The sequence below is a fragment of the Phyllostomus hastatus genome, unplaced genomic scaffold (assembly GCF_019186645.2).
Source record: "Phyllostomus hastatus isolate PE091 unplaced genomic scaffold, TTU_PhHast_1.1 phas_scaffold_387, whole genome shotgun sequence".
Lineage (NCBI taxonomy): Eukaryota > Metazoa > Chordata > Mammalia > Chiroptera > Phyllostomidae > Phyllostomus > Phyllostomus hastatus.
Genome location: NW_025334027.1, coordinates 1,101,777 through 1,115,896, shown reverse-complemented (window position 1 = coordinate 1,115,896; position 14,120 = coordinate 1,101,777). Strand labels below are relative to the sequence as shown.

At 46.9% G+C, this 14,120-nt stretch overlaps 1 protein-coding gene across 2 annotated transcripts in view; it reads left to right on the top strand.

Moving 5' to 3' along the window:
• Window positions 1-14,120, top strand: part of SMARCB1 (SWI/SNF related, matrix associated, actin dependent regulator of chromatin, subfamily b, member 1) — a 32,389-nt gene that overhangs the window by 14,072 nt on the left and 4,197 nt on the right. For both annotated transcript variants that reach the window (XM_045819927.1, XM_045819926.1), the window contains exons 6-7: window positions 4,697-4,863; window positions 10,146-10,336. In XM_045819927.1, coding sequence (XP_045675883.1) covers window positions 4,697-4,863; window positions 10,146-10,336 — 358 coding nt within the window. The remainder of the gene's footprint in view (window positions 1-4,696; window positions 4,864-10,145; window positions 10,337-14,120) is intronic.

Sequence of the window (14,120 nt, the reverse complement as noted above, 5' to 3'; positions counted from 1 at the left end):
TTTGGACTACCCTTTCTAACCAGGGTTTCCCTCTAACAAGCTTTTGGTAGAGATGTCAGTTAATGAGGAGTCTGAGGTTTTCTTCTCTGAGAAGGACTTGAAAAGAAGCTTGTTTGAGTTGCTGGTGAAGTATGGCATTCTCTGCTTTAGTAGTCAGCCTCCTCAGAGAGTGTTAAAGTCCTTCAGAAAGGATAAGCGTCTGAACAAGAGCACTTCTCTACATAGATGCCAGTTTGACCCCGAGGGGGATGAAGGAATCCCAGGGCAGTGCCGTGATCTGCCTCAGGAGGAAGTATGGAATCTGCTCCTGCACATGGGCCAGGGGTGATCAGGCCCTGATGGTCTACACCACAGGTCATGGCTGCAGCAAGAAGTTTGTGGAGATTTGTTTTTACACGGTCACTTAAAAACCCCAAATGACAGATTTAAGAAGCTGAGTGAACCTCAACAGGATAAACCCAAAGACACATCATAATTAAACTTCTGAAAGCTAAACAGAAAGAAAAAATTCTTGGGAATAGCCAGAGAAAAATGACGTCTTATCTGCAGGGGAAACATAGAATGATGGCAGACTTCTCATCACAGACGATGGAGGCCTGAGAAACCAGCACACTGTTTTTTTAAGGAGTGAAAGAAAACTGCCAATCCAGATTCCTATACCCAGGGAAGATCCCTTAGGAACGAAGGGGAAATCCTTCTCAGGTGAAAAGAAAGCTATCACCTGTAGACCTAACCTAAAGGAGTGATTGAAAGAAGGCAAATGACAAAAGAAGAAATTTTGGAACATCAGGAAGGAAGAAAATGACAAGCAAAAATATGGGTAAATACAATAGGTTTTCCTTTTTTCTTTAGTTTTCTAAATTACATTTGACAGTTGAAGCAAAAATTATAACACTGCCTGATCTGGTTCTAAGTATGTGTAAAGGAAATATTTAAGGCAATTACATTATAAATGGCAGAGAGTAAAGGGATATAAAGAAGCAAGTTTTCAGGCTGGGTAGCTCAGTTGGTTAGAGTGATGCCCCAATATGCTGAGGTTGTGGGTTCCATCTATGGTTAGGGAGCATATAAAAATCAACCAATGAATGTATAAATAAGTGGAACAGCAAATTGGTATCTGTCTGTCTCTCTCTCCAAAATCAATAAATAAAAAATTTAAAAAAGAAGTAAGGTTTTTTCTGTACTTCACTTGATTTGGTAAAGTGAAGAAACCAGTAGACTAAATTAGGAATGTATAATACATAAAATTTCACTTAAAAATGCTATACAAAGTACTCTGACCGGTGTGGCTTTGTATAGCATTATCCTGCAAAACAAAAGGTCATCAGTTGATTCCCAGTTAGAGCACATCCCTGGGTTGTGGGCCGGTCCCTGGGTGGGGCGCATGCAAGAGACAACCAACCGATGTTTCTCTCTAACATCAGTGTTTCTCTCCCCCTCTCTCTCCCTCCGTTCCCCTCTCTCTAAAAATAAAAAAAATTTAAGAAGTGCTTTACAAAGAGATATACTCATAAATAGTATAGATATGTCAAAATGGAATCCTAAAAAAAGTTCTAGTAACTCACAGGAAGGAAGGAAAAAAATAAAACAGAAAAACAGAAAACAAAAATAAAATGGAAGACCTAAGCCTTAGTATGTCAATAATTACTAGTTAAAAAACAGAGATTGGCAGATTGATTTTTAAAATGATTCAACAATATGAGCTCATTTCAAATATAATGATATAGGTAGGTTGAAAGTAAAAAGATAGAAAAAGATACATCATGCAATCATTAATCAAAGAAAAGGAGGAGTTGCAATATTAGTATCAGATAAAGCAGACTTAAGAGCAAAGAAAATGACCAGAGTTGGAGAGGGACTTTAAATGATAAAAGGGTCAATCCACCAAGAAGGTAGAGCAATCCCAAATGTGTGTGCAGTAAACAACAGAGCTGGAACATATGTGAAGCAAAACTGATAGAGCTGAAAGGAGAAATAGACAGATCCAAAATTATATTGCAGACTTCAACTTCCCTTTCTCAGCAACCAATAGAACAACTAGACAGAAAATCGGCCAGATGATAGAAGAACCCAACAACACCATCAACCAACAGAATTTGATTGGCATTTAAATAACATGCCACACAACATAGCAGAATACACAGTCTTTTTAAGTCCCTATGTAACATATACCGTATAAACCATATTATGTGTCATTAAACCTTAGCTCAATTTAAAAATGTACACAGACCTGAATGAAAATAAAAGATCAAAATTTATAAGATTTGGCAAATGTGGCTGACATAGTAATTTAATAACACCCTACATGGTAATTTATAGCACCATTGCCCACATTAGAAAAGAGGAGAAAGTCTTATTAAATCAGTAATATAACCTCTCGCCTTAAGGGTCAAGAAAATGAAGTCAAAGCAAGCAGAAGGTTAGACATAATAAAGAGAAGAACAGAAATTAATGAAATTGAAAACAAAACAATGGAGAAAATGAATGAAACGCAGCTCATGCTTTGAAAAGATCAGTACAATTGACAAACCTCTAGCAAGACTGACCACAAAAGAGAGAAATACAAGTTGCCAAATTTAGGAATGAAACAGGAGCTATCACTATAGACTCTGCAGATATCAAAAAGAAGGGAATACTGTAAACAACCCTACTTAATAAGGAACATCTACAGAAAATCTTACAGCTAACATTATATTTAGTGGTGAAAAGCCAGACACTTTCTCCCTAAGATCAGGACAAGGCAAAGATGTCTGCTTTTACCACTTTGTTCAACCTAGGCCTAGGAGTAATAGGCAGTGCAATAAGGCAAGAAAATGAAATAAAAACATAATGGATCAGAAAGGAAGAAATAAAACTGTCCTTATTTGTAGATGATATGATTGTCTACGTGTATGTAGATTGTCCCAAGTGAGCTACAAAAAAATTTGCTAGAATAACTGAGTCCAGTAAGGTCACAAGATACAAGAGAAACAAGCAAAAATCAGTTGTATTTCTGTGTTCTATCACTGAACACATGGACATTCAAATTAAAAATATATTACTACTTATAATTAGTCAATAAGAAGAAATCCTTAGATGCAACTATAACAAACATGTATAGGAGTCGTATGTCAAAAACTATAAAACACTGATGAAAATAACAATTAAAGATCTAAATAAATTCACAGACCAAGTTCATGGATTAGAAGATTCAAGATATCAGTTCTCCCTAAATTGTTATGCAAGTTTAATGCAATTCTATGAAATTCTCAGCAAGATATTTTTGTGGTTACAGATAAAGCTATTCTTAAAGGGAAACACAAGGGAGCTAAAGCATCTAAAGCAATTTTGACAAAGAAGAATTAAGTGGGAGGAATCAGTCTTCCCAGTCTCAAACTTTATATTGCTACAGTAATCAAGACTGCCTATGAATCTACAACTAAAAAGGCTAATTTTTTGAAATGCTGTGGACAGTGTACTCATAGGTTACCGTACTTAAGCCTGAGCACTTTAGCTTTCTGCAGCAATCTTCAAAATAAACATTTGCTTTTATAGTAAGTACTGAACATAGGCTGGCTGAATGTCCTGATGGTGCTGTTAGGCCAGCTAGCCTCTAGTACTTCTTTTGGGCCAGCGAGGGAATAGTGGGGTCAGTTGACTGTTAAGCAGAGCTGGTTCTTGATGATGGGATCATGCTATGTGCTTATGAGGGAATTCATTCTTGGCTTTCGCGTGTCTGTGGCTCATTCTAGAGTGATATGTGGTTGCTAAGGTTTGGGTTATGAGAACAGGGCAGAATAGGGACAAAAATATTTGATTGCACAGTACCTTGCTCTAGTTTGGCCAGTCACAGATGACCCCTGCAAGCTCACGCCCGGTGCCGTTGCATTTCTAGGGTTCAGGATCCATACTCTTCAACTTGTTGAGTGTGTATGCTGCCCACAGTCAGAAGCTGGAGGAAGGTCTGTAAAAAGCCACAAACAGCCTAGTATTATCTCTGAGAGATTTTTCTACTGGTGAGGAAGAGGTGATGGGTATGCATCTGCTTCATCTTCCAGTGGGAACTGGCCTCCAAGTGGCTTATCCAGAAGGAACCTGTGTTAGTTTGGTAGGGCTGTCATAACAAAGTCCCACACATGGGGGCTTAAACAACAGAAATTTATTTTCTCCCAGATCCGGAAACTAGAAGTTCGAGATCAAGTGTTGACAGCATTGGTTTCCTCTGAGGCCTCTCTCTCTAGTGTGTAGATGGCTGTTTTCTCCCTGTGTCTTCATATGGGCTCCCCTGGTTGCCTGTGTCAGAAGATGAGAGGAGAGAATAGACATGGCACATCAGCTCTGAAGTGCCTTTGCTTCCCCTGCCCCCACACGTCTCATTGGTTAGAACTAATGGAGTGGTGTAGCCGTGTAGTGGTGGTGCCCGGGAGCAGGGAGAACCTGGTATGGGGGAATGAGTAGGGCCTTGACCCCCTCCCAGGGGTGTGAAGGAGGACATGTATGTGGAATGATGGCCAGAAGGGAAGTGTTCAGCCTTTGCTTCCTTCCCTTGCCATGTCTGGAAGGGCTACCCTCAGTTCCTCCATTCTCCTCACCTTTATTCCGTCTTCGTCTGAGAGGTTCGGCAGCAGAAGAAGGGGTAGAGGGAAGTCAGGGCTGAGCACAGTGAGATTAGGCTCTGCAATCCATCAGCAATCTCTGCCCTCTTGCCTGATTTCAGAGAAGCTGATGACCCCTGAGATGTTTTCAGAAATCCTCTGTGATGACCTAGATTTGAACCCACTGACATTCGTGCCAGCTATTGCCTCTGCCATCAGACAGCAGATTGAGTCCTACCCCACGGACAGCATCCTGGAGGACCAGTCAGACCAGCGCGTCATCATCAAGGTAGGCAGTTCCTCTCCATGTGCCAGGGCCTTCCTTGTCCTGGGGGGTCATGGGACACTGAAGGTCCATGGAAGCCTGTGGGGCTGTGCTCCTGGAAAGCCGTCTTTGTTGTTCTTTTGTTGTGTTCTGTAAGTTCTCTCTATGTTCTAGATATCAGTCCCTTATCAGATATGTGATTTGCAAATATTTTCTCGCATTCTGTGGGTTGCCTTTTTATTTTGTTGATAGTGCCCTTTGATGCATGTAAGTTTTTAATTTTGATGAAGTCCAGTTTTTCTATTTTTTCATTTGTTGCCTGTATCTTTGGTGTCATGTCCAAGAAATCATTGCCAAATCCAATGTCATAAAGCTTTTCATCTATGTTTTTTCTAAGAGTTTTGCAGTTTTAACTCTACATTTTTGTCTTTCATCTATTTTGAGTTAATTTTTGTAAATGGTGTTAAGTAAGGGTCCAACTTCATTCTTTTGCTTGTGGATATCCTGTTTTCTTAGCATCATTTGTTGCAAAGACTGTCTTGTTTCCCATTCAGTGGTCTTGGTGCCCTTGTTGGAAATCATTTGACCATGTATGCAAGGTCTTTATTCCGTTGGTTTCTACGTCTGTCTCTGTCAGTACCACACTGTTTTGATTACTATAGCTTTGTAATAGGTTTAAAAAAGATTTTTTTTTTTAAATTTATTTATTTTTAGACAGAGGGGAAGGGAGAGAGAAGGAGAGGGAGAGAAACATCAGTGTGTGGTTGCCTCTCGTGTGCCCCCAACTGTGGACCCGACCCACAACCCAGGCATATGCCCTGACTGGGAATTGAACTGGCAGCCCTTTGGTTTGCAGGCTGGTGCTCAATCCACTGAGCCACACCAGCCAGGGCTGTAGTAAGTTTTGTAATCAGGAAGTGTGAGTCTTCCAACTTTGTTGTTCTTTTTCAATATTATTTTGGCTGGTCAGGCAGGGTTCCTTAGATTCCATATGAATTTTAGGATGGATTTTTTTTCTATTTCTGCAAAAAAAATTGTTGGGATGTCTTTTCATTTATTTATTCCTTTTTTAATTACTCTCAGCATTGTTTTGTAGTTTTCATTGTCCAACTTAACCACTTTCTTGGTTAGGTTAATTCCTAAGTATTTTGTTCTTTCTGATGTAGTTGTAAATGTAATTGTTTTCTTTTTTATTTTCAGATTATTCATTGTTAGTATATGGAAATATAGCTGATTTTTGTGTTTTGAGTTTGTATTCTGCTACTTTGCTGAATTTATTAGCTCTAATAGTTTTTCAATATAATCTAGGATTTTCCCCATATAAGGTCATATCATCTGTGAACAGAGATAACTTCTTCCTTTACAATATGGGTGCATTTTATTTTATTTTTTCTTGTCTAATTGCTTTGTGTAGAAATTGCAAGAACAGACATCTTGTCTACTTTCTGATCTTAGAGGAAAAGCTTTTAGTCTCACTATTTAGCATGATATTCACTGTTGGGTTTTTATATATGGATTTTATTATGTTGAAGTAGTTTCCTTCTATTTCTAGTTTGTTGAGTGTTTTTATCTGGAAAAGGTGTTGAGTTTTGCTAAATGCTTTTTCTGCATCAATTGAGATGATTGTGTGACTTTTGTTCTTCTCCTGTTCATGTGGTGTATTCACATCAGTCAGTTTTCGTATCGAACCTTCCTTCACTGCAGGAATAAATACCCCTAGGTAGTGGTGTGTAATCCTTTTAATGTACTGCTTAGTTCAGTTTGCTAGCCTTTTTCTGAGGATTATTACATCAGTGTTCATAAGGAATATCAATCTATGTTTTCCTTTCTTGCAGTGTCTGGCTTTGGTATTAGAGTGATGAATTATGAAGTGTTGCCCACTCTTCACTTTTTTGGCAGAATTTGAGAAGGATTTGTGGTAGTTCTTTTTTAAGTGTTTGATAGCATTCACCAATAAAGTCATTAAGTCCAGGGCTTTTCTTTGTCAGGAGATTTTTGATGACTGATTCAGTCTTCTTGCTAGTTAATTACTTTTGTGAAAAGTATGAATTTGTTGTCTTTAGCCTGTTACAGTTTCACGTTATGGCCAACTAACAGAAAAAAAGGGCCCAACTGAGAAAGGGGGACATCCCGGGAGAGAAATGGGGGTGTTGGGTATGGTATGGGGAGCCCCACCTGTGCCCCGTGCACAGGCTGCCACCTCTGAAGCCCGACCGAGGACTCTGCTCTGGGCCACGTCTTCGTTCTGTAACGTGAGAGAGGACGTGGCTCTGTGGAGTGAGCTGTACCGAGCCACATGGTTCCAAGTGGCCAGGGTCAGCTCCACACAGGGTCCTCATGAGTCTGACCAGCTGGCTTCCCTGATATTTTTCTCAGAGTTGAGTGTCCCCTTTTTTGGTGGTGGTGGTTGTCTTGATGGAGGCTCATGACAGCCATACAGAAAGTTGTCAGGCAGTTCAAACTCTGCCTGGGGCTGCCATCTGCTTTCTTGACCAAAGAGTTTCTTGGTGACTGGGCAGTTGTCAGCCATAGGACCCCTTCATGTCCTCCAGCCCACTATAATTCCTTCCCATTGGGGTGACATTTGCTGATGGGCTGTTGACATATTGTCCCTAGGTGGGGTTTCCTGCCCAGCTTGGTGGCGTAAGGGCTCGTCTGCTCCGGGGTCAGACACAGCTGGCCCAGGGAAGCCCCGCTGCTGTGGAACAGTGCTGTGTTTATCGGGCGCCATGACCTAGGTGACAGCGTCCTGTCTTGCATGTGAGGAAACTGAAGGTCACACCCAAGGTTTCCCATGTGCAGCTGGGACTTCAAAAGAGCTGGGTGCTTGCTGCTGTGAGGATATTCTTTGGCTGGCTGCTGGGACACAGTGGAAGACAGGAATCTTGGGAGTGCTGGTCCTGAGGAGTGTCTTTCCTCACAAAGCAGCGCCTTAGCTTGGAGCAGCCACTGACAGATGTTCTCAGTGGTACTGGGACCGAAGCCCAGGCCTGGCTGCCGTAACCAAGGCGCCTGGGCCTGGCCAGCTCCACTCGGTTCCAGAGGCCTGGGAAGCGTGGTGCTGTCGAGAGTCAGACCTTCACACTTTGTGTGGTGGCTGAGCCCTTTCTAGGGAGTGAGTGAAAACGTTTATGGGGTGATAGAGGTCGAGGCTATGAAGATGACGAGATCCTGATGTCAGTGTTGTGTGCCTGCTTGGAGGTCCTGGCGATCCTGGCTCTGCATTGTCTCTGTGAGCTCACCCGGGGTCCAGCCTCCCCATACCATCCCACTGCTGTCGCCAGCAGATGCTGCCTCCCGCAGATGTGTCAGTGGCAGCCAGTGTCTCTCCTCTGCTCAGAACACTTTGCAAGCTTCACACATCCCCCTGTGGAAGCCTCAGGCCCTACTCTGCTGGGGGCCCTTACTCCCAGGGAGCTGCAAGCCTTCTCTTTTGGTTCATTCATTTCTTCCTAAAATGCCACCTCTTTCAGGAAGCCCTTCTGGTCCTCCTGCATAATGTGGCTGACTCTGTACCTTCTATCCATGCTTTTTTTCCTCCTTAGCATGTGGCGCCATTCGATGTACATCCATGTATTTATTTTATATATGTCTTTCCCTCCCTCTACTGGATGTCAGCCCATGGAGTCAGCTTTGTGTCTCTTTGACCCACCGTTGCACCCGAGCCTCTCCTTAGTTGGCATGTAATCCATGTTATTTAATAATTGAAAGCATTCTTGACAGATTGTGGGGGACAGACAACCCAGTCCACATGGCATTGCCTGGCAGCAGAGAGGACTTACGGTGTTGCACCCAGGGCAGGGCTTGCTGGGTGTGAACCGCTGCCCTGGCTGGTCCTGCTTGGTTCCTTCTGGTCCTGTTAGGTTCCGTTTGGAACATTTCTGCTTGCCGCTTCTCGTTTTTTCCTGTCCCAGAGTACCGATGTGTTTCGTCAGGCATTTGGATCTTGTTAGGGGAAGAGGCAGCTCTTTTGGTTCCATTCTGTAAACCCAGGGTGGTCGCCCAGCAGGTGAGAAGGGACTGGGGCTGAGCTGCAGTGAGTGGAATGTGAAGCATAGGACTCAGAGTCTGGGTCCTACGTCACTCAAGGAAGGGAGAAGTCCCTGTGCGGGCTGGGCCCTGAGCAATGGCCAGTTCACTGCCTGCCCTGATCCTTGCCTTAAAAGCTGAGTTGAGCCATCACTGTTGTGGCTCAGTTGATTGGGTGTTGTCCCGCAGACCAAAAGGTCGCCATTGTATTCCTGGTAAGGGCACATGCCTGGGTTGCAGGCCAGGTCCCCATTAGGGGGTATTTGAGAGGCAACCAATTGATGTTTCTCTCCCTCCCTTTCTCCCTCCCCTCATTCTAAAAATGAATATATAAAATCTTAAAAATAAAGAAAAGAAAGAATGAAAGCCTAGTTGAGCACTCAAGGACAATGGGGCAAATGGGCAGACACACCACAGCCTGCACACCTGGCAAAGCAGTGAGAGGTGGTCCCAGCCTCACAAAGCCGTGGAAGAAGTCTTGTGGACATGATGCTGAGTGAACAAAGCCTGACCCCAAAGGGTGCTTCCTGTGTGATTCGGCGGTGCCCGGTTTCAGAAGTCACAGTCAGGTGTGGGTTGAGAAGTCAGTGTGGTAGTCCTGGGGCAGGCATGGGTGGGGCGCTCTTGGGGTACAGGCTGTGTTCTCCCTTGGTCTGCATGCTGCACACTCAAGGTCTGGATCCTCTCCTGGATGCACGCTGCATGCCACACGTCAGCGGGGTGCTGCAGGGAGTGTGGTGGAGTAGTTCGCTGTGGGCTTCTGTTCCCCTCCCAGGCTTTCCTTGTGTCTTGCATGCTGGTACAGGTACAATTTGCATCTGTGAGCACACTTAACAAGGTGATTTCCAAGTGGGGCATGCTGTGTAAAGAGACAGTAAAGGGGTAGACATGGGCTCAAGGACAGTGTCTGATGAGTGATGATTGAGCTGAACCCTGACTGACAGGGTAGTTATGTCAAAATCAAGACCAGCAGGAACAAAGGGGAACAAGAGGTTAGAAGCAGGGGCGAGGTGGGACTTGGTGCCTTAGGGCCACTTTAGGGTCTTGCCTCTAGGGTGACTCTACTGAGCCAGAACCCCTTGCGGCCATCCTAGTTGGTTTGTGGGCTTAGCCCCATTTTTGTGGATAGGGGGTTACAGCCGGAAGGACAAGGGCTACACCTGGTCCTCAGTGAGTAAGTGGAGGGCAGGGTCCAGCCCAGTGTCCCACCTCCTCACAGCCCCTCTGTTGAATGGGTTCTGGCTGCTCTAATTTGAGTGCTTTGGTTCTGGCCCCAGCTGAATATCCACGTGGGGAACATCTCCCTGGTGGACCAGTTCGAGTGGGACATGTCAGAGAAGGAGAACTCTCCTGAGAAGTTCGCCCTGAAGCTGTGCTCGGAGCTGGGGCTAGGCGGGGAGTTTGTCACCACCATCGCCTACAGCATTCGGGGACAGCTGAGCTGGCATCAGAAGACCTACGCCTTCAGGTAGGATCACTGATGAGTGCCTTTCTCATTCCTCTTTAAACTTGTTTTTGGGGAAAAGACTTCTCCCTGTGCATGGTGATGTCTCCAGGATTTTCTGGAGCTTTGCAGTATGGGCTGGTCTCGGGCGGCCTTGCACCTTCTGCTTCCCATATCCCAGAAGCAGGGCTCCCCACCCCCATCATGGTGGGGTGGATTTAAGGAGATAGGGTACCCACCCGCTTTGTCTTCCAACCACCCTGCATTGCCCTGGACCACACTCTGCTGCCGGCAGCCACTCCGCAGCCTTCACGTCCCTTTGTCCCCCCATCTCTGCACTCTTGCTCACACTGTCTGTGTCTCGAGTGCACACCCCAGGTCCTTTATCTGATGGACTTGTGTTCTGTCTCAGACAAGGGCTACTCCATAGCGCCCTCCTGGGCTCATGCAGGGAGTCCTCCAGCAGCCACTCTTACTGTCAGTCAGAGGCCAGTTGGTGAGCACCATGCTGGCTGCACCCTGTAGCCAGCACCCTGGGACGCTGTGGAGGATAAAGAGCTGCGTTCAGGCTGCCTGTGAAAGCGCAAGTGTAAACACAGCATTCTGGTCCAATGTCCTGTGTGCTGGGCTAGGGGATGGACCAGAGGCCTGGGCTTTTTGAGAGACAGACATGGCCTTCCTGTTGGTGTTGGTCCCCCACATGAAACACTGGCCTGGCAAGAGGCGGGCCTTGGTGAGCATTCATGGAGAAGTGGCGCTCGCTCGCCTCGGGACCGTTCCGTCGTACTAGCCTGACCCCCGAGCTCCTCTCCCATGTTCAGGCGGTGCGTGTGTGTGGGAGACATGTGGTGAGTGGCCCTGCGTCAGAACAGGATGTTAGGATTTATTCTGCTCGTGAAGCTGTCATCATCCACATGTGGTGGTCATTATTTAGGGACCGAAGCTTAAAATGCTGCATGAGGAGAAGTATGAAGGTCTTTTTGCAAAGACATAACCATTAATAGGGCTCGTGAGTATGTTTGTGTCTCAGCTGATTCTCCCAGAAATCCCAAGAGACGGCTCTCTTATGGCTTCCTGTAAGTCTGAGCAAGAAAGGAGGAATGAATGTACACCCACACGGCTTGAGGTTTGGGCCTGGGAGACCACCGAGTCTCCCAGCGTGGTGGTCTGTGCTCCCAGGTCCAGGTGGAGATGGCACATCCGTCACCTCTGTAACCCTCCAGCAGTCCTGCTGACGAGGTGGTCCTGCTTCACAGACGGAGTCCAGGCCCAGAGAGGAGGGGGAGGTGGTGTCTGGCCCACGTCTCCTGCTTCCAGTGTGAGGCCCGCTTGAAGTGTGTTGGTGTGTGTCTGTCCACTCTGCACCAGTGCCATGGCCAGTGGGCCTCAAACCTGGCTGGGGTGGCCTTGCTTTTCGGGGTTGACTCTGAGGTCCTGGGAGGTGGTGTATCATGTAGGTCTTGAGAGTGACATTGACACTGAGTACCTCATTCCCCAGATGCTGACTAAGTCAGAACCTACTTGCTGACTGGCTAGTGCAGGGGCGGGGGTGTCATGCTGCTCTCAGCAGCAAGACCCTGACAGTGTTGACACGTGTGACACCACCCCTCCTGCTCTTATCTCTGTGTGACGCCTAAAGTCCCCGTCAGCTGTGTGCCAAGCAGCTCCAGAGCAGGCGCCCCTTGGGAGCCCCTGGTGGTGACAAGTCAGGACTTACAGACAGATCCCTCCCTTATCTCCGCAGCCAGTGAACAGGTCACAGTTTTGTGGACAGGGAGCATCACAGACCTCTGTGCCACCTCAGTCACTAGTGCTGAGTGTGCAGGTTTCATATCCGTGGGGACCGGGGACACACATCCCCTCTGCAGCAGCCTGGGCCAGCCAGGCGGGAGCGGTGTCCCAAGTGCCTTTTGACATCGGGAGGCCCGCCAGCCGACCAGGCCTCGGGAGCCTTTCACGCTGGGCCCGGCCTGTTGTGTGTGCTCCATCTGGTCGCGGCAGGTGGGTGCTCTGGGGAGAGCTGTCAAGGACAGGAAGGGGAGCCTTCGGTCAGGGCCAGCTTGTCACAGGCTTCATCACCCAGGGGACAGAACTGCAGTCAGCCAGGGGAGTCCCATCCACCCCAAGACTGAGCCCAGTGCCTGGCTGTGGTGCACTTCTCGTCAATGGCATTGAGTCGTGTCCATAGTAGAGCCAGGCAAGATGCCACAGTTGGGAACCAGGGTAGAGAATAGGCGGCTTCCCTTCAGCAGGCAGGATGGGAAGGCCTGATGTGGGTGAGCACGGAGGGGAGGCGGGGGACATGGGTGTGTGGCAGAGGGGTTGGGGGCCCCGAGCTCCTAGAGGACAGAGGTGAGCCAGAGTGGCATAGAGGTGTTCTGGAGCCAGCGGAATGGGGACAAAGAGACAGAAGCGGAAGAGGGATGGGGCTCCATCTACGGGGTGGGGGTGGGCTGAGCAGAGCATGTGAGGGTGTCACACACTCACTGAGACAGCGAGCTGCTACCTATGAGGAGAGATGCATTCATCAGAGGTAACGGCACCTCCTCCAGGCCAGCCCTGTGTGCCAGGCTGGGGACACAGAGAAGAAACAGAGGAGACTTGTATGTGTGGTCACTGAAGGTACCAGAGGCTGCAGGCACAGGGAGGGAGGTGTTTGGTGGGGGGTGTGGAACCTGGAGTAAAGTGGCTGGGTAGGGTGCTGGCCAGGAGGAAGTCAGGACAGGCAAAGACATGGGACCTGGTGGCTGGTCCTGATGGGGGACAGAGAGGCAGTGTTGCTGGAGCAGCAGGGTTAGAGACACCTGAGTCGCTTTGAACTAGTTGGCCATGAGCCACTGGGGTTACTCCTAGGGCTCTGCCCACCTGCCCTGTGAGCGAGGTTTGCGTGTCAGTTTGTTTTGTAACAGCTTGTTGACATATAACTCATATACCATACAATTCGCTCACCTAGGGGTACAATTCAGATTCCGTGGGTTTTCATGTATTTGCAGTGTGCAACCCTCACAGCTTCCAAACATTTTTCACCTCCCCATACCCCTCTAACCCAAGGCTCCTGGCCCTGGGCAACCACTAATTTACTTTCTGTCTGTAGATAGGCCTGTTCTGGACACTTAATATAAATAGAATCGTACAGTACACAGTAGTCCGCCCTTATTCACAGGGATACGTTCTAAGACTCCCAGTGTTTGCCTGAAACCACAGAGGGTACCGAACCCTGCATATACTGTGTTTTTCCCTACACACACACGTTTTCACAAAAGGAAACACTTTCAGCCTCTCTTTGGATGCCAAGCTGCCAGCGTCACTACTCTTGCACTTTGGGGCTATTGTTAAGTAAGATGAGGGTGACTTGAGCACTAGCACTGCGATACCGTGGAAGTTGATTGGATTGCCAGGACCCTGTGACTAACAGGCTGGTGTTGTGTATTTGTAACAACATGGAGACGAGGGACAAAGGGATGGCTCACGTTCTGGACAGGACAGGGAGGGGTGGTGTGAAATTGCATCATGCTGTTCAGAACGACCTGCAGTTTAAAACTTCTGAATTGTTATTTTCAGAATTCCCATCTAATGTTCAGACTGGTGACTGTGGGTAACAAACTATGACAGCAAAACCATGAACAAGGGTCCGTAAACTACTGTACGCTCTTTTGTGGCTGGCTTCTTGGCGTAATGTTTGCAAGGTTAATCCATATGGCAGCCTATGTCAGAACTCACTCCATTTTTTGGCTGTTCCATTGTATCAATGCATCACATTTTCTTTATCCACCCAGTGCAGCGGTCTGACAGCGCAGGAGCCGCCAGC